This window comes from Coregonus clupeaformis, unplaced genomic scaffold, assembly GCF_020615455.1.
Source record: "Coregonus clupeaformis isolate EN_2021a unplaced genomic scaffold, ASM2061545v1 scaf0211, whole genome shotgun sequence".
Lineage (NCBI taxonomy): Eukaryota > Metazoa > Chordata > Actinopteri > Salmoniformes > Salmonidae > Coregonus > Coregonus clupeaformis.
In genome coordinates this window covers 301,392-321,904 of record NW_025533666.1, presented here as the reverse complement: position 1 = coordinate 321,904, position 20,513 = coordinate 301,392, and the positions used below count along the sequence as shown (strand labels likewise).

Genomic DNA, 20,513 nt, shown 5'->3' with positions numbered 1-20,513 from the left:
AACATGGGGGATTGGAAGTGATGCAGACAATTACATTGATGGAAGTTACAATCTATCTGCAATATTGAAGCTGATCTACCCCCTAAATAAAAGTTGTTTTCTATTTACATTCATTTGGATACATCCATAACAATGAGCTGATGATGCCCGATTTTGCCTGGCATAGCTAGAAAAGTTTGCCTTCTCGTCAGGACACTCGGACACTGTTCATTACGAGGAGATTGCATTGCATATCAAACACTAGGCTAGAAGCTAGCTAAATAGTTTGTTGCTAGCAAACCTGCCAATATTACAACCAAATTAAAAAATACCAGTTGTTGAAAACAGCTGGTCAAACTAGAAACATGTGGGAGGATTTGACAGTATAGCGCCACTTGCGTCATGACTGCAACATAAGGACCAGAGACATTCATGTTCATCAATCACCACGTTAGGTCATCAGATGGTCCCAAAAAATATGTCTCTGTAAAAACAAAGCAATGCTAGCTGGCTAGCTACACTATATATACAAAAGTATGTGGACACCCCTTCAAATTAGTGTATTAGGTTATTTCAGCCACACCCGTTGCTGACAGGTGTAAACAATTTGAGCACACAGCCATGCAATCTTCATAGATAAACATTGGCAGTAGAATTGCCTTACTGAAGAGCTCAGTGACTTTCAACGTGGCACCGTCATAGGATGCCACCTTCCAACAAGTAGTTCGTCAAATTTCTGCCCTGCTAGAGTTGCCCCCGTCAACTGTAAGTGCTGTTATTGTGAAGTGGAAACGTCTAGGAGCAACAACGGCTCAGCCGCGAAGTGGTAGGCCACACAAGCTCACAGAACGGGACTGCCGAGTGCTGAAGCGCGTATATATCGTCTGTACTCGGTTGCAACACTCACTACGGCGTTCCAAACTGCCTCTGGAAGCAACGTCAGCACAATAACTGTTCATCGGGAGCTTCATGAAATGGGTTTCCATGACCGAGCATCCGCACACAAGCATGCACAATGCCAAGCATCGGCTGGAGTGGTGTAAAGCTCGCCGCCATTGGACTCTGGAGCAGTGGAAATGCGTTCTCTGGAGTGATGAATCACGCTTCACCATCTGCCAGTCCGACTGACAAATCTGGGTTTCATGGATGCCAGGAGAACGCTACCTGCCCCAATGCATAGTGCCAACTGTAAAGTTTGGTGGAGGAGGAATAATGGTCTGGGGATGTTTTTCATGGTTCGGGCTAGGCCCCTTAGTTCCAGTGAAGGGAAATCTCAACGCTACAGCATACAATGCCATTCTAGACAATTCTGTGCTTCCAACTTTGTGGCAACAGTTTGGGGAAGGCCCTTTCCTGTTTCAGCATGACAATGTCCCTGTGCACAAAGTGAAGTCCATACAGAAAAGGTTTGTCGATATTGGTGTGGAAGAACTTGACTGGCCTGCACAGAGCCCTGACCTCAACCCCATCAAACAACTTTGGGATGAATTGGAACGCTGACTGCGAGCCAGGCCTAATCGCCCAACATCAGTGAACAAACTCACGAATGCTCGTGGCTGAATGGAAGCAAGTCCACGGAGCAATGTTCCAACATCTAGTGGAAAGCCTTCCCAGAAGAGTGAAGGCTGTTATAGCAGCAAAGGGGGGACCAACTCCATATTAATGCTCATGATTTTGGAAAGATGTTCGACGAGCAGGTGTCCACATAATTTGGGTTGTTTATCTAGCTACATTTTTACTTGTTGGACCTGCGTTTATAATTTTTCCAATTTCAGTTTGTGTGGTTGTTGGTTTAGCTTTCTGTAACTTTGTAGCAAGCATGGTCTGCATGTGTAGGCGCATATTGCGTCATGATTGCAAGGTGTCCCGATGTCTTTTCCAACTGTCCCGATATCTTTTCCAACTGTCCTGTTATCTGGTGTTAATATCCATTCTAGAATGCCCTTCCAGCCAATCAGAAATGAGTATCAACAATGTGGTATAAATATATATATATAATTTCTACATACTTTCTACCTAGTTTTAGACGTTAAAGTGTGGCCTGGAGTGTGTTTTTTACTCCAACCTCTTGCGTCATCCATATGATGTAAATCTGTCGCAGTGACGGAGAACTTTAACATTTAACACTGGGGCTGAGGGAAAGCGGGAGGTAAACCAACTTACCCATAGCTGGTCGTCGTGTCCTGGGGGGCTCTTCTTGATGAAGGCTCCGTAGTAGGTGGCTATATTTCTGTGGTGGGAGTACTTCTTCAGCATATTAATCTCCAATTTAATCTCCTCCTCTTCATCCTATAGAGAGCGCGAGAGAGACCATTACATTTAGTTAATGGCTCCCAGATTACCTGATAACAGTTTCATCTGGGAGCCCCCAAGATAAACAAACAACCAACCACACGTCACACACACACTTCCTAGCAAGCTATTTGTTTTGTTTATGATGGCCTATGAGATGACACTCCATGGTTGTTTATCACTCTTGGCATCCTTCAGACAGTAGGTTTATTGTAATCATGACAACAACAACAATAACAGAACAGGCTGGTATATACTCAACCACATTATGAGCCTAGTAAATACCACAATTTATTGACTTTCAGTCTAACCGAGACTGTTGAAGAGCATGGCAGTGAAAACCGCACATTCTATATCGTACAATATAATGGAGCCTAATAAACCAATCATTTCACACACACATGCAGTGTGTAGGATTCACTCATAAACCATGTCAGGCATCCATTCGATGATAAAACATCGATTCAGTGTCACTTTTTACAATACTCCCTCAACATGTGGTCTTCCTGTTGGTGGAATGACGTGACATTTTCCCTGCCTGGTTTTATCATTCAGAGATGTGTATTTCAGAGAGGGGGATGGAGAGAGAAGAGCTGACAGACAGAAGCGGGTGGGGGTCTGGGTTACAGCTGCTCAGGCAAGGAGATATGACATCATCTCTCTCCTCTCTCTCACCTTCACATCAGTCTGAACTCTCCATAACCTCATCTCTCATCACCCCATCTTCTCTCACTCGGTCCTTCGTATCCCCCACTTTCCTCATTGTCCGGATGCTATTATCATCATTCTAACTCATGAAATGGTGGGAGAAGGTGGTGGCAGCCATCTTACAGATAGTATCACACAATTGAACAAATAAGGGTGATGGGCAACCCTTTTTTAACTGGGTGCAGAGAGTGATGCAACACCTCCCACCACCATTTTCTCACTTTCTACACAGAGAGAGAGGGAGCACGAGAGGGAGAGAGCGAGCAAGAGAGAGAGTGGAAAGATGGAGAGGCTGTGTCTGTATCAGGGCCTTTCCTAAGAAGTTCTGACTCCTATTGAATCACAGTGAATGATAGCCTCCAACAGCAGCCTTTCTGCTAGGTTAGGGGAGCAGGCCTCCAGATACTACAGTCCTCTAGATACTACAGTCCTCTAGATACTACAGGCCTCTAGATACTACAGGCCTCTAGATACTACAGGCCTCTAGATACTACAGTCCTCTAGATACTACAGTCCTCTGGATACTACAGTCCTCTAGATACTACAGTCCTCTGGATACTACAGTCCTCTAGATACTACAGTCCTCTAGATACTACAGGCCTCTAGATACTACAGGCCTCTAGATACTACAGGCCTCTAGATACTACAGGCCTCTAGATCCTACAGGCCTCTAGATCCTACAGGCCTCTAGATCCTACAGGCCTCTAGATACTACAGGCCTCTAGATACTACAGGCCTCTAGATACTACAGGCCTCTAGATACTACAGGCCTCTAGATACTACAGGCCTCTAGATACTACAGTCCTCTAGATACTACAGTCCTCTAGATACTACAGTCCTCTGGATACTACAGTCCTCTAGATACTACAGTCCTCTAGATACTACAGTCCTCTAGATACTACAGTCCTCTAGATACTACAGTCCTCTAGATACTACAGTCCTCTAGATACTACAGTCCTCTAGATACTACAGTCCTCTAGATACTACAGACCTCTAGATACTACAGACCTCTAGATACTACAGACCTCTAGATACTACAGACCTCTAGATACTACAGTCCTCTGCTCTGCCGCAAGTAGACCTAATGTGATTAGAAGTTATAGTGAGACACAGAGGCAGGAGAGAAAGAGCGAGAGGAGAGATGGGTAGTGATGAGAAAGAGAGCAAGACAGAAGGTGGGAGGGAAACGACCAAGAGAAAAGGGCAGCGATAGGAAGAGAGAGAGGGAGAGAAAGATGGACAGAAGAGCGAGGCAGTGGGCAGGAGAGGTGAAGAGAGCCAAGCGGCTGAGCGCCTTAAACCCCTCCCATAATCCCACTGCACTTCAGCTGAACCTTCTGAGAGGAGGAAAGAAAAACAAACTCTCCCTCCCCCTCCCCCCCTCCCCCTCCCCCTTCCTTCTCTCCCCCCTTTCCCTCTCTCCCCCTCTTCCACTCCCCATCTCCCCCACTCTCCATCTCCCTCTCCGTGCTGTATGTAGAACAGGATGTGGTATCTGGGTCAGGGCACATATGCTGAGATGAGCCTGTAGAGTAAAGTGAAGCTAGAAGTATACTGGAGCTGTCTCTACATCTACTGTAATATGTTCTATACAGGAACACACAGAACACATGAACACGGTAGGGAGCTTGGCCAGAAGTACTAGGCTGACAATACAAGGACATGTTTCCATCCTAGGCATATACCCTATAACTGGTGTGCACCACCACTACACACCTCAATGATGCTACCTGGCTCTGTTTCCTCAAGTAGCAGGCTACAACACAGTTCAACAAAATATACCGAAAATACCTCAAGTAATACCTCACAAACAGAAGTTTTCTGCTAACCAGGAGTTACTGGATGGCACATATCATATGTCCTATTGGTTCACTAGCCTATCTACCCCCTGCAGGACAACCAGAGAAGAGCAACATTTTCAAAAATAAACAATCTACTCCAACCCAACTAACTCTCGCTCCTGGCAAACACCAAAACCTCAACTGAAATTTTTATTTTACAAAACGGCTTTCAAAAACCCTCCTCTCAGAAAAGAGCTGTTGTGTGTAGATGACCAGTAGGACTGTATAGCCACCCGCCAATACTCTCATTCTCTGTGCTCCTACTGACTATCCATCCTTCTCCCTGTCCTAATCGCTATTCCATATTTTCTTTAGTCTCTATTTTGCAATGGTGACATGAGAAATGAAAGGATTGTGCTCGGATGTCTTTTCAAATCAATTATTAGAGACAGGGTAGGAAGATGCTTTGTCATGGAGACAAATACGGTCTGTAACATTTGCCTAGTGACAATAGCCTGTGTCTGTCTTTCTGTTCAGGCACCATAAGGGACACCTGCAAATGGGTGGAGGCAGACACTTAGTACACACACACACACCACCTGAATGCAGGCTGACTTCACAGGACATGACAGGGGGTCCGTAGAGGCTGTGTGCAACCCTCCTCCAGAGTATCTGAACACGCAGTCACTAACAAAACACCAGAGCTCTCAGCACTCTGCCTAATGCTGCCCTGGGCTACATAAGACCACCTCCATCCAGCTCCAAACACAAACTCAGCTTTCTAGCATGAAGAGGAAAAACACAGAGGTTGAAGCCCTACATTCATATAAGCCTGATATTATGGCTATTTTAGGAGGGAAAATATTGACTAGGGGAATTGGGGAAAGGAGAGAGAGCAGGGGATGCTGGATGTTTATCTTGGCGACTGCTGCTATCCTGCTACAGTATTTTGGTTCAAATTAAAGACATTCTGTAGGGCCTCAGATGCAATAAAACTCAACTTGGGATATGTCCCAAATCTACATGGGCTAGAATGTGGTTATAGAGTATTTATTATCAAGCATAGCTGGATCGTTGAGTCAAGTACTAAAGATCTAATCTGTGATCCAGATTTTTACTTGATTTGATTTGGTCTTGACATGAGGCCTGACATCGGATGTAATTTGTGTATCTACTGGTTTGGGTCTTAAAAAGAAAATGTCTCTCTGAGGAGCCTATTGGAGGGAATATAAAGTCTAGAATGAGTCCAAGGAAGGATGAGATAGTGATGTCATAAATCACCAGATTATTCAGGAAGTAGTATATCAACACTGGGAACCAAAATGGAACTCTTAATGAATGGAAGTTAATGTGTGGGAGCAATAGGACAACCAAGTAAAGCTATGGCGACTGCCAAGTAAAACTGTCAGTCAAACCAGCTCTCTGTTAAATCACACACAAACCTCTCCCAATCGAGCACCAGCTTACCTCTGTGACGTCCATGACCTTGATGGCCGCCAGTTGTCCTGTCTTGACATGTCGGCCCTGCAGAGAGAAAGAGGGATGAGTTAATGACGTAATTTCAGCCCTGACATGCAAAGTATCCATGTGACGTAGTTTCAGTCAGAAAGAACTTGAGTGCTTGATCGCAGACTAAGTACTGGTGATTCCTTGATTCCTAACCATGAGTTAATACTCATGGAAACACCAGACATTAGATACCTAAGCAACAACCCTGTCCATATCATCAGCGCCATGCTTTTCTCTTTTCAGCTGAAACACCAGTCTTTAGTTACCTCAGAATGTGAATGACTCTAACCACTGCAGACTTCAATGACATCATATTTTCTGTTAACAGAGGAAGTAGCCGAATAGAGGAGGAGGGGACCACTCTGCAGTGAAACTGCCAGACAGAGAGAGGGTCAGTGAAGGTTAGGGGAATAACACTGCTGCAGGATTGGGTTTCCTTTGTCTGAACCGGCAACACCTGAGCTGGACCTGACCCCTCCTCTGGCTGTCTAAGATGGAAGAGTCTGGGCGCTGAGTGATGAGGGATTAACCCACTTTGGCTCGGCGGGGGAGGGGGTAATGAGGGAGTCACAGGCTTTGTTAGGCTGAGTGGAAGCAGACTAGAAGGATGACTAGTACAAAGAAAGAAGTGGGTTCACAACCTTGCATTAAAACATTGCATTTTCTACTGCTTAAAAATCATAATCACAGTAAGCTAGTTGTAAGAGAGGGAGATAGAGAGATGAGAAACAGAGAATCCCAGAGTCATGACAGCTCAGTTGTATGGGCCATATGTCAGTGCTGAGTTTGGGAGTCTGTCTCACAGTGCTAGTCCTTCTCCCAGAATGCTTTAGTCTCCTCAGTGCCCTGCTTGGAGCAATCACCATGACAACCTGTCCTACCAAGGCTTTTAACAGAGAGGGAGGAGAGAAGGCTAAAGGAGAGGAGTGACAGGTCTAGTGAGTGTGTGTGTGTCTGAGTGTGAGTGTGTCCATCCTCAGGGCTTGGCAACCCTGCCTGAGTCACACAAGACAGGACACAGATTTAAAAGCTGTGCTGAGAGAGGACTCTGACAAAGACACCCCACCGAGGGCAGGGATCTCAGCCAGGCAGCAGCAACACAAGACCTCCCAGCAACCAGACAGCTACCATACAGACTGCATCACACCATCCGTGGGCTGCCCAGGGATATGCCAGTCCAGAAAGGACCCATAAATGAACCACACACTCCCTATCAAACAGAACTGGACTAACTATTTCTCTGTTTAATGACAGGCAGTGTGTTGGGCAGCTGTGGTCCTGAGGGGTCCTGTCTGGGAGAGGGGGTAATCTAATCTGGAGATCTGTCTTATGACTGTGGGGATTAAAGAATGTCTCACCAGTCCACATTCACACAAACACACATAGGTACAACACAAAGAGCAGCCTGTAAGCATAACAGAAAAAGTCCCATCACTGTTACAAAAAAGTATCCCCTGCTGATTTTGTACATTTGCCCACTGACAAAGAAATGATCAGTCTATCATTTTAATGGTAGGTTTATTTGAACAGTGAGAGACAGAATAACAACACAAAAAATCAAGAAAAACGCATGTCAAAAATGTTATAAATTGATTTGCATTTTAATGAGGGAAATAAGTATTTGACCCCCTCTCAATCAGAAAGATTTCTGGCTCACAGGTGTCTTTTATACAGGTAATGAGCTGAGATTAGGAGCACACTCTTAAAGGGAGTGCTCCTAATCTCAGTTTATTACCTGTATAAAAGACACCTGTCCACAGAAGCAATCAATCAATCAGATTCCAAACTCTCCACCATGGCCAAGAACGGTGAGGAATCAGCCCAGAACTACACGGGAGGATCTTGTCAATGATCTCAAGGCAGCTGGGACCATAGTCACCAAGAAAACAATTGGTAACACACTACGCCGTGAAGGACTGAAATCCTGCAGCGCCAGCAAGGTCCCCCTGCTCAAGAAAGCACATATACAGGCCCGTCTGAAGTTTGTCAATGAACATCTGAATGATTCAGAGGAGAACTGGGTGAAAGTGTTGTGGTCAGATGAGACCAAAATCGAGCTCTTTGGCATCAACTCAACTCGCCGTGTTTGGAGGAGGAGGAATGCTGCCTATGACCCCAAGAACTCCATCCCCACCGTCAAACATGGAGGTGGAAACATTATGCTTTGGGGGTGTTTTTCTGCTAAGGGGACAGGACAACTTCACCGCATCAAAGGGACGATGGATGGGGCCATGTACTGTCAAATCTTGGGTGAGAACCTCCTTCCCTCAGCCAGGGCATTGAAAATGGGTCGTGGATGGGTACTCCATCATGACAATGACCCAAAACACACGGCCACGGCAACAAAGGAGTGGCTCAAGAAGAAGCACATTAAGGTCCTGGAGTGGCCTAGCCAGTCTTCAGACCTTAATCCCATAGAAAATCTGTGGAGGGAGCTGAAGGTTCGAGTTGCCAAACGTCAGGCTCAAAACCTTAATGACTTGGAGAAGATCTGCAAAGAGGAGTGGGACAAAATCCCTCCTGAGATGTGTGCAAACCTGGTGGCAAACTACAAGAAACGTCTGACCTCTGTGATTGCCAACAAGGGTTTTGCCACCAAGTACTAAGTCATGTTTTGCAGAGGGGTCAAATACTTATTTCCCTCATTAAAATGCAAATCAATTTATAACATTTTTGACATGCATTTTCTGGATTTTGTTGTTGTTATTCTGTCTCTCACTGTTCAAATAAACCTACCATTAAAAGTATAGACTGATCATGTCTTTGTCAGTGGGCAAACGTACAAAATCAGCAGGGGATCAAATACTTTTTTCCCCTCACTGTACCAACACCTACATAAAACTAAATTGCAGGGTTATAATTCCTATACTGTTCATGTATTGAATTGGTCTTTCGATAATGGTGCAGAATGGTCATCTAACAGCGGCGTTATTACCCAGCTATGTTTTTACCTTAATAAGACAATTAGTGTGAGAAGGTTTGGCTGAAGTCCAGTAAATGGCTTCTATCATTGAGGCCACTCCAGTCACGAGTCTCTCTTAACTCCTAACAGTGTGCTGTGAGGCTTTCAGTGGACTGTAAAGGACTAATTTGGCTCCTGTGTGTGTGTGTATGTTTGTGTGTGTAATGGATGACTCAGCTAAGCTGGTATAATGGCCACAAATGCTTGAGGAAGATGGATGCTGCCGTTACATGGAAGCTGATGCAGGTCGACCACTGGGGTCCTTCACTCTGAGTGAACACTATGTACTCAGACACAAACACACACACACACACACACACACACACACACAATACATACAACCAGTCAAAAGTTTGGACACACCTACTCATTCAAGGGTTTTTCTTTATTTGTACTATTTTCTACATTGTACAATAGTAGTGAAGACATCAAAACTATGAAATTACACATATGGAATCATATAGTATCCAAAAAAGTGTTAAACAAATCAAAATATATTTTATATTTGAGATTCTTCAAAGTAGCCACCTTTGCCTTGATGACAACTTTGCACACTATTAGCATTCTCTCAACCAGCTTCATGAGGTACTCACCTGGAATGCATTTCAATTAACAGGTGTGCCTTCTTAAAAGTTAATTTGTGGAATTTATTTCCTTCTAATGCGTTTGAGCCAATCAGTTGTGTTGTGACAAGGTAGGGGGGGTATACAGAAGATAGCCCTATTTGGTAAAAGACCAAGTCCATATTATGGCAAGAACAGCTCAAATAAGCAAAGAGAAACGACAGTCCATCATTACTATAAGACATGAAGGTCAGTCAATACGGAACATTAAGAACTTCAAAAGTTTCTTCAAGTGCAGTTACAAAAACCCTCAAGCGCTATGAAGAAACTGGCTCTCATGAGGACCGCCACAGGAAAGGAAGACCCAGACTTACCTCTGCTGCAGAAGATAAGTTCATTAGAGTTACCAGCCTCAGAAATTGCAGCCCAAATAAATGCTTCACAGAGTTCAAGTAACAGACACATCTCAACGTCAACTGTCCAGAGGAGACTGCGTGAATCAGTCCTTCATGGTCGAATTGCTGCAAAGAAACTACTACTAAAGGACACAAATAAGAAGAAGAGACTTGCTTTGGCCAAGAAACACGAGCAATGGACATTAGACCGGTGGAAATTTGTCCTTTGGTCTGGAGTCCAAATTGTAGATTTTTGGTTCCAACCGCAGTGTCTTTTTGAGACGCAGTGTGGGTGAATGGATTATCTCCGCATGTGTAGTTCCCACCATGAAGCATGGAGGAGGAGGTATTATGGTGTGGGGGTGCTTTGCTGGTGACACTGTCTGTGATTTATTTAGAATTCAAGGCACACTTAACCAGCATGGCTACCACAGCATTCTGCAGTGATACGCCATCCCATCTGGTTTGGGCTTAGTGGGACTATCATTTGTTTTTCAACAGGACAATGACCCAACACACCTCCAGGCTGTGTAAGGGCTATTTGACCAAGAAGGAGAGTGATGGCATGCTGCATCAGATGACCTGGCCTCCACAATCCTCCGACCTCAGCCCAATTGAGATGGTTTGGGATGAGTTGGACCGCAGAGTGAAGGAAAAGCAGCCAACAAGTGCTCAAAATATGTGGGAACTCCTTCAAGACTGTTGAAAAAGCATTCCAGGTGAAGCTGGTTGAAAGAATGCCAAGAGTGTGCAAAGCTGTCATCAAGGTAAAGGGTGGCTACTTTGAAGAATCTCAAATATAAAATATATTTTGATTTAACACTTTTTTGGTTACTACATGATTCCATATGTATTATTTCATAGTTTTGATGTCTTTACTATTATTCTACAATATAGAAAATAGTAAAAATAAAGAAAAACCCTTGAATGAGTAGGTGTGTCCAAACTTTTGACTTGTACTGTACATACATACATACATACATACAGTTGAAGTCAGAAGTTTACATATACTTAGGTTGGAGTCATTAAAACTCGTTTTTCAACCACTCCACAAATGTCTTGTTAACAAACTATAGTTTTGGCAAGTCGGTTAGGACATCTACTTTGTGCATGACACAAGTAATTTTTCCAACAATTGTTTACAGACAGATTATTTCACTTATAATTCACTGTATCACAATTCCAGTGGGTCAGAAGTTTACATACACTGTTGACTGTGCCTTTAAACAGCTTGGAAAATTCCAGATAATGATGTCATGGCTTTAGGAGCTTCTGATAGGCTAATTGACATAATTTGAGTCAATTGGAGGTGTACCTGTGGATGTATTTCAAGGCCTACCTTCAAACTCAGTGCCTCTTTGCTTGACATCATGGGAAAATCAATATAAATCAGCCAAGACCTCAGAAAAAAAATTGTAGACCTCCACAAGTCTGGTTCATCCTTGGGAGCAATTTCCAAACGCCTGAAGGTACCATGTTCATCTGTACAAACAATAGTATGCAAGTATAAACACCATGGGACCACGCAGCCGTCATACCGCTCAGGAAGGAGACGCGTTCTGTCTCCTAGAGATGAACGTACTTTGGTGCGAAAAGTGCAAATCAATCCCAGAACAACAGCAAAAGACCTTGTGAAGATGCTGGAGGAAAAAGGTACAAAAGTATCTATATCCACAGTAAAATGAGTCCTATATCGACATAACCGGAAAGGCCGCTCAGCAAGGAAGAATCCACTGCTCCAAAACCGCCATAAAAAAGCCAGACTACGGTTTGCAACTGCACATGGGGACAAAGATCGTACTTTTTGGAGAAATGTCCTCCGGTCTGATGAAACAAAAATAGAACTGTTTGGCCATAATGACCATCGTTATGTTTGGAGGAAAAAGGGGGTTGCTTGCAAGCCGAAGAACACCATCCCAACCGTGAAGCACGGGGGTGGCTGCATCATGCTGTGGGGGTGCTTTGCTGCAGTAGGGACTGGTGCACTTCACAAAATAGATGGCATCATGAGGAAGGAAAATGATGTGGATATATTGAAGAAACATCTCAAGACTTCAGTCAGGAAGTTGAAGCTTGGTCGCAAATGGGTCTTCCAAATGGACAATGACCCCAAGCCTACTTCCAATGTTGTGGCAAAATGGCTTAAGGACAACAAAGTCAAGGTATTGGAGTGGCCATCACAAAGCCCTGACCTCAATCCTATAGAAAATGTGTGGGCAGGAGGCCTACAAACTTGACTCAGTTACACCAGCTCTGTCAGGAGGAAGGTGCCAAAATTCACCCAACTTATTGTGGCAAGCTTGTGGAAGGCTACCGGAAACGTTTGACCCAAGTTAAACAATTTAAAGGCAATGCTACCAAATACTAATTGAGTGCATGTAAACTTCTGACCCACTGGGAATGTGATGAAAGAAATAAAAGCTGAAATAAATAATTCTCTCTACTATTATTCTGACATTTCACATTCTTAAAATAAAGTGGTGATCCTAACTGACCTAAGACAGGGAATTTTTGCTAGGTTTAAATGTCAGGTATTGTGAAAAACTGAGTTTAAATGTATTTGGCTAAGGTGTATGTAAACTTCCGACATAGCAAGCACTCACATTGTCACACTATGATCATGCACACACACCCAGTACACAAGCAATATCCTGTGCTTATTGTGGTCCTCTGTAGCTCAGCTGGTAGAGCACGGCGCTTATAACGCCAAGGTAGTGGGTTCGATCCCCGGGACCACCCATACACAAAAAAAAAAATGTATGCACGCATGACTGTAAGTCGCTTTGGATAAAAGCGTCTGCTAAATGGCATATTATTATTATATTATTATTGCCTAGTCAGTCTAGCCTTATTCCCTCACCTTGAGAATTTGTAGAACACATTATCTCTCTCCAAATGCTTTTTAGCAATTTTAAGTGTATATGAGTGTGAGAGAGAGAGACTGGGGTTCAGAGATGGTGGGGGAGGAGAGGTGGCGGGGGAGGAGAGGTGGCGGGGGAGGAGAGGGAAGAAGAGAAGAAAAAAGAGGGTGAAGGCCAAGTCTTTCTGCTGATCTTAGCAGTTTTCCGGCAGAATCTGGGAAAAGAATGTGTCGACTGGACTTAATCACCCCCCCCCCCACACACACACACACACACACGCACAAACTCTCGGGTACCACCAAAGACTGGGTGCATACGGTAGACAGGGCTGGTATAGGTGCTCTGACTGTCATGATGTCAGTATCAGCCTTTGGCTGTGTCTCAATGAGCTGTCTCTCACTCGCTCGCTCTCTTTCCCTCCTTCCCTCGCTCTCTACTTCGTGGGGTTTGGCCTCTTTGAAGTAAAATAACCCACAAATGATTGGCACCCAACCAGCTCACCTTCAGAGGTGTGTGTGTAGGAGTGTGTGTGTGAGTCTGTTCTCTCCCAGACCAATCACCAGAGGCCAACTCCACTATGACATCATCATCCTCTCAGGTTCCTCTACTCCAGACAGTCTTGAGTCTGCCCTCTGTCTGCCTAACACAAACAGGTGCGCACACACACACACACACACACACACATGCAAAAAGGTGCACGCACACACACACACACACAAAAACAGGCGCGCGCACGCATGCACACACACACACAAAAAGGACAATAATCCCCCCACCATGTGAGTGTTTCTATTTTCTGTGAGTTAACTTCCCCATAACTTGCTCTATGACCACAGTCTCTGTGCTGTATCATAATGTATCTTCTCTACCCAACTCTACTGAACAGTTTCCCGTCTGTACTCTCTGCCTCTAGTCAGTCAAATATAGGAAGTAGTGGTTGGTTTGTCTTATGAATTCAATAAAAACAAATATGACATAACATATGACATAACATAGACTTAAAAAGTCCACCGTCTCAGTTGATTGTGCAAAACCTTCATCTTTGACCACAAGCAAACCATTTTGGAGTGACTTCCTCCATAATAGTCATTTCACAACACTTTGGTCATGTTCCAACAGTCTTGAAAGGCCTCTTTTCCTTCAACCTTCTAACTCCCCCTCCAGTAATCACCAAGGGAAGGAGATGTGGAAATTAAGCCTTCTAGGACTATGGGGACCAGACCCCTTCAGTTAATAAGATAATCCTTCTGGGAGTCTGACCTCTGCCCTCTGACCCCAGCACACAGGGGGTTAATCTGGAGTCCTCATTAAAAGGACCAGAGCACCATTTGGCTTCCTGTCTGGTCGACCCCCCCAAACCATAACCCAACACCCATCCCAAACTAACTAACCTCACCTCTGTTTCTACAAATGGCAACAAATGGTGGAACATGAATTATTCTCCTATGCAGTAAATAATGGTGAAAGTCCAGGACTGACTGGAACTAGTTAGTACAGATGCTGTGAGAGGAGGACCTATGCGTGTTCTCTCAGACCACCAGTTTGGATTTACCTTGTTGTGTTTATGTTTGACTGGAGGCAGGGAGGGGGATGGGAGGGCTGTTTGCTTTGACTGTGAACAGTAGAGAGAGAGAAGGGCAGCAGTTTGTCTTCACCAGAGTAGAGGAAAGGGACATTAAGGTGAAAGAATGGAAAAGAAGTGTAGTCGTAATGGCAATGACAGTGCTGCTACTGATGATGTTAGGGACCATAAAAGTGATGGAGGCAATGATGTCAGTGATGATGACTAGTCTGTTGTTTACTATAGCAGCCAATAGAATGCACCCATTAGACTTGGAGCAGAACTACAAACACACACACACACGCGCACACAGTAGGAGGAAATCAATCAAAACAAAGAATGCAACAGAATGCAAAAGCAGTACTATATCAAGTACAGAACACACCAAACCAGAAAACTGAAAAAGAGTGAAAAGTTTAAAAAGCAGTAGAGTATAGGAAGTGGGAAGTTCAGCATCTTGTGTCTGAGGAAGACAAAAGCCAGATAAGACGGACACCAGAGAGCCACTTCCCTGAGGAAATACCAAGGGAGTAGAGTCATCCTGTACCAGCACACACAAACGTGAAGGTTCTCACACACATACACATTCATATTTTTCTGGGTCTATCAATACCCAAATTCCATCATGCAAAACCAAACATCCATGACTGGAAACTGGCCCAGAGCAAAGTGAAAGAGAGAGAGCGAAAGACAGCGAAAAAGCGAGAAAGGGCGAGAAAAAGTGTGTGTGTGTGTGTGTAGTAGTAGCGCTCCATGCCTGCACCTGGCCCTCTTGTCCCGTCCCCCAAGCCTAGAGGGGTGAAATAAAGAACCCCTTGTCACAAAAGCTGGAGGTACACACATACACACAATACAGAGCACTCCAGCCCGCCCAAACACACACTGAGGAAGAACACAAGAGACAAGAGCATCAGAATTAATGTAGAAGCACCGCATTCTAGATACCAGAATTAGCACACCAGAAGGCTTTTGTTGCTTTTCTGATATGTGTTTGTTTCAATCTCATGTACACACACACACACACACGAACAAACATGCAACCTCCACACTGACACCGAAAATCACAAACACACCATGTAACCACACCTGACAGGAGCACTTTAGTGCATCACAGCTCTGTAAAAGGCCAGTGATGTAGTTATATGCAATACACCACTACCATCTCCATCTCAAGCAAGAGATGTGTGTACTTTGTGTAAGTAGGCCAAGAATACAGCCCTGCTCGAGAGAGAGAGAGAGAGAGAGAGAGAGAGAGAGAGAGAGAGAGAGAGAGAGAGAGAGAGAGAGAGAGAGAGAGAGAGAGAGAGAGAGAGAGAGAGAGAGAGAGAGAGAGAGAGAGAGAGAGAGAGAAAAAGGAAGGAGGGGTGTGGGAGACCTGCTGGTCAATAATAAACATCTATTGATCGCTGCAGTGCAACTGAAACAAGCCAAGAGGTGTATCGGCTAGTGCTGAGTGATTAGTGCTTTTTGACGTTGTTTGGTTTCTGTTCGATTATGAAAAAAATCACGGTTTTCGATTATTTATTTTAAACACTAAATGCATGATGAAATAATGACATTAAAATGATGAGCTTTTTCATGGAAATTCCAAAGCCGAAAATGTGGAACATTCAACTGCCAAAACAGTGAAAATATTCCATTGTCTCTGTCAGGTCCACATTGGGAAGACAACAATAGAAAAAAAGGTAATTACTATGAAAAAAAAAATATTCATACCCCTTGACCTTTACATATTTTGTTATGTTACAGCCTTAGTCTGAAATTGATTAAATACATTTAAAAAACTCATTAATCTACACACAATACCCTATAATGACAAAGTGAAAACCAGTTTTAAGAAATGTTTGCAAATGTCTTACAAATAAAAAACAGAAATACCTTCTTTACAGTGCCTTGCAACAGTATTCATCCCCCTTGGCGTTTTCCTGTTTTGTTGCATTACAACCTGTAATTTAAATGGATTTTATTTGGATTTCATGTAATAGCAATACACAAAATTGTCCAAATTGGTGAAGTGAAATGAAAAAAATAACTTGTTTAAAAAATGTTTTTTTTAAAATACGGAAAAGTGGTGCGTGCATATGTATTCACCCCATTTGCTATGAAGCCCCTAAATAAGATCTGGTGTAACCAATTACCTTCATAAGTCACATAATTAGTTAAATAAAGTCCACCTGTGTGCAATCTAAGTGTCACATGATCTGTCACATGATCTGTTCTGAAAGGCCCCAGAGTCTGCAACACCACTAAGCAAGGGGCACCACCAAGCAGCACCATGAAGACCAAGGAGCTCTCTAAACAGGTCAGGGACAAAATTGTGGAGAAGTACAGATCAGGGTTGAGTTATAAAAAAAAATATCAGAAACTTTGAACATCTCACAGGGCACCATTAAATCCATTATTAAAAAATTTAAAGAATATGGCACCACTAAAAATTTGCCAAGAGAGGGCCGCCCACCAAAACTCACGGACCAGGCAAGGAGGGCATTAATCAGAGGCAACAAAGAGACCAAAGATAACCCTGAAGGAGCAGCAAAGCTCCACAGCGGAGATTGGAGTATCTGTCCATAGGACCACTTTAAGCCGTACACTCCATAGAGCTGGGCTTTACGGAAGAGTGGCCAGAAAAAAGCCATTGCTTAAAGAAAAAAATAAGGAAACACGTTTGGTGTTCGCCAAAAGGCATGTGGGAGACTCCCCAAACATATGGAAGAAGGTACTCTGGTCAGATGAGACTAAAATTGAGCTTTTTGGCCATCAAGGAACACGCTATGTCTGGCGCAAACCCAACACCTCTCATCACCCAGAGAACACCATCCCCACAGTGAAGCATGGTGGTGGCAGCATCATGCTGTGGGGATGTTTTTCATCGGCAGGGACTGGGAAACTGGTCAGAATTGAAGGAATGATGGATGGCGCTAAATACAGGGAAATTCTTGAGGGAAACCTGTTTCAGTCTTCCAGAGATTTCAAATCAAATCACATTTTATTTGTCACATACACGTGTTTAGCAGATGTTATAGCGGGTGTAGCGAAATGCTTGTGCTTCTAGCTCCGACAGTGCAGTAATATCTAACAATTTCACAACATATACCCAATACACACAAAACTAGTAAGGAATGGGATTTAAGAATATATACATATATGGACAATGACAGAGCGGCATGGACTAAGATACAGTAGAATATTATAGAATAGAATGCAGTATATACATATGAGATGAGTAGTGCAAGATATGTAAACATTATTAAAGTGACTAGTGTTCCATTTCTTAAAGTGGCCAGTGATTTCAATAGGCAGCTGCAGCCTCTGTGCTAGTGATGGCTATTTAACAGTCTGATGGCCTTGAGATAGAAGCTGTTTTTCATTCTCTCGGTCCCAGCTTTGATGCACCTGTACTGACCTCACCTTCTGGATGATAGTGGGGTGAACAGGCAGTGGCTCGGGTGATGTCCTTGATGATCTTTTTGGCCTTCCTGTGACATCGGGTGTTGTATGTGTCTTGGAGGGCGGGTAGTTTGCCCCCGGTAATGCGTTCGGCAGACTGCACCACCCTCTGGATAGCACTGCGGTTGTGGGCGGTGCAGTTGCCGTACCAGGCGGTGATACAGCCCGACAGGATGCTCTCAATTGTGCATCTGTAAAAGTTAGTGAGGGTTTTAGGTGCTAAGACAAATTTCTTCAGCCTCCTGAGGTTGAAGAGGCTCTGTTGTGTCTTCTTCACCACACTGTTTGCGTGGGTGGACCATTTCAGTTTGTCAGTGATGTGTACGCCAAGGAACTTGAAGATTTCCACCTTCTCCACTGTGGTCCCGTCGATGTGGATAGGGGGGTGCACCCTCTGCTGTTTCCTGAAGTCCACGATCATCTCCTTTGTTTTGTTAATGTTGAGTGAGAGGTTATTTTCCTGGCACCACACTCCCAGAGCCCTCACCTCCTCCCTGTAGGCGGTCTCGTCATTGTTGGTAATCAAGCCTACTACTGTTGTGTCGTCTGCAAACTTGATGATTGAGTTGGAGGCGTGCGTGGCCACGCAGTCATGGGTGAACAGGGAGTACAGGAGGGGGCTGAGCACGCACCCTTGTGGGGCCCCAGTGTTGAGGATCAGCGAAGTGGAGATGTTGTTTCCTACCTTCACCACCTGGGGGCGGCCCGTCAGGAAGTCCAGGACCCAGTTGCACAGGGCGGGGTTCAGACCCAGGGCCTCGAGCTTAATGATGAGCTTGGAGGGTACTATGGTGTTGAATGCTGAGCTATAGTCAATGAACAGCATTCTTACATAGGTATTCCTCTTGTCCAGATGAGATAGGGCAGTGTGCAGTGTGATGCCGATTGCATCGTCTGTGGATCTATTGGGGCAGGTAAGCAAATTGAAGTGGGTCTAGGGTGACAGGTAAGATAGAGGTGATATGATCCTTGACTAGTCTCTCAAAGCACTTCATGATGACAGAGGTGAGTGCTACAGGGCGATAGTCATTTAGTTCAGTTACCTTTGCTTTCTTGGGTACAGGAACAATGGTGGGCATCTTGAAGCATGTGGGAACAGCAGACTGGGAAAGGGAGAGATTGAATATGTCCATAAACACACCAGCCAGCTGGTCTGCGCATGCTCTGAGGACGCGGCTAGGGATGCCGTCTGGGCCGGCAGCCTTGCGCGGGTTAACATGCTTAAATGTCTTAATCACGTCGGCCATGGAGAAGGAGAGGCCACAGTCCTTGATAGTGGGCCTCGTCGGTGGCACTGTGTTATCCTCAAAGTGGGCGAAGAAGGTGTTTAGCTTGTCTAGAAGCGAGACGTCCGTGTCGGCGACGTGGCTGGTTTTCCTTTTGTAGTCCGTGATTGTGTGTAGACCCTGCCACATACGTCTCGTGTCTGAGCCGTTGATTGCGACTCCACTTTGTCTCTATACTGATGTTTTGCCAGTTTAATTGCCTTGCGGAGTGAGTAGCTACACTGTTTTTATTCTGCCATATTCCCAGTCACCTTGCCATGGTTGAATGCGGTGGTTCGCGCTTTTAGATATGCGCGAATGCTGCCATCTATCCACGGTTTCTGGTTAGGGTAGGTTTTAATAGTCACAGTGGGCACAACATCACCTATACACTTCCTGATAAACTCAGTCACTGTTTCAGTGTATTCGTCTAAATTATTTTCAGAAGCTACCCGGAACATATCCCAGTCCGCGTGATCAAAACAATCTTGTGTGAATTCCAATTGACCAGCGTTAAATATTCCTTACCACGGGTACTTCCTGTTTGAGTTTCTGCCTATAAGAAGGGAGAAGCAAAATGGAGTCGTGGTCAGATTTGCTGAAAGGAGGGCGGGGGAGGGCCTTATAACCATCCCGGAAGTTTGAATAGCAATGGTCAAGGATTTTAGCAGCGCGAGTACAACAGTTGATATGTTGATAGAACTTCGGCAGCCTAGTCCTCAAATTTGCTTTGTTAAAATCCCCAGCTACAATAAATGCAGCCTCAGGATATGTGGTTTCCAGTTTGCATAAAGTCCAGTGAAGTTATTTGAGGGCCGTCGTGGTATCAGCTTGAGGGGGGATATACACTGCCGTGACTATAACCGAAGAAAATTATCTTGGGAGATAATACGGTCGGCATTTGATTATGAGATATTCTAGGTCGGGTGAACAGAAGGACTCGAGTTCCTGTATGTTACTACAATTACACCATGAGTCGTTAATCATGAAACACACACCTTCTGCTTCCCGGAGAGATATTTATTCCTGTCTGCGCGATGAACTGATAACCCATCTGGCTGGACCGATTTCGACAGAATATCCCAAGGGAGTCATGTTTCTGTGAAACAGAGTATGTTACAGGCCTTGATGTCTCTCTGGAAAGAAATCCTTGCCCGTAGTTCGTCGACTTTGTTAACCAAAGATTGAAC

General features: G+C 44.4%; 1 protein-coding gene across 11 annotated transcripts in view; it reads right to left on the bottom strand.

The window, feature by feature from the left end:
- LOC121571764 (mitogen-activated protein kinase kinase kinase kinase 4) overlaps positions 1-20,513 on the bottom strand; it is a 109,959-nt gene that overhangs the window by 49,317 nt on the left and 40,129 nt on the right. For all 11 annotated transcript variants that reach the window (XM_041883427.2, XM_041883432.2, XM_041883428.2 and 8 more), the window contains exons 3-4: positions 6,228-6,284; positions 2,143-2,268 (exon numbers count right to left, since the gene is read on the bottom strand). In XM_041883427.2, coding sequence (XP_041739361.1) covers positions 2,143-2,268; positions 6,228-6,284 — 183 coding nt within the window. The remainder of the gene's footprint in view (positions 1-2,142; positions 2,269-6,227; positions 6,285-20,513) is intronic.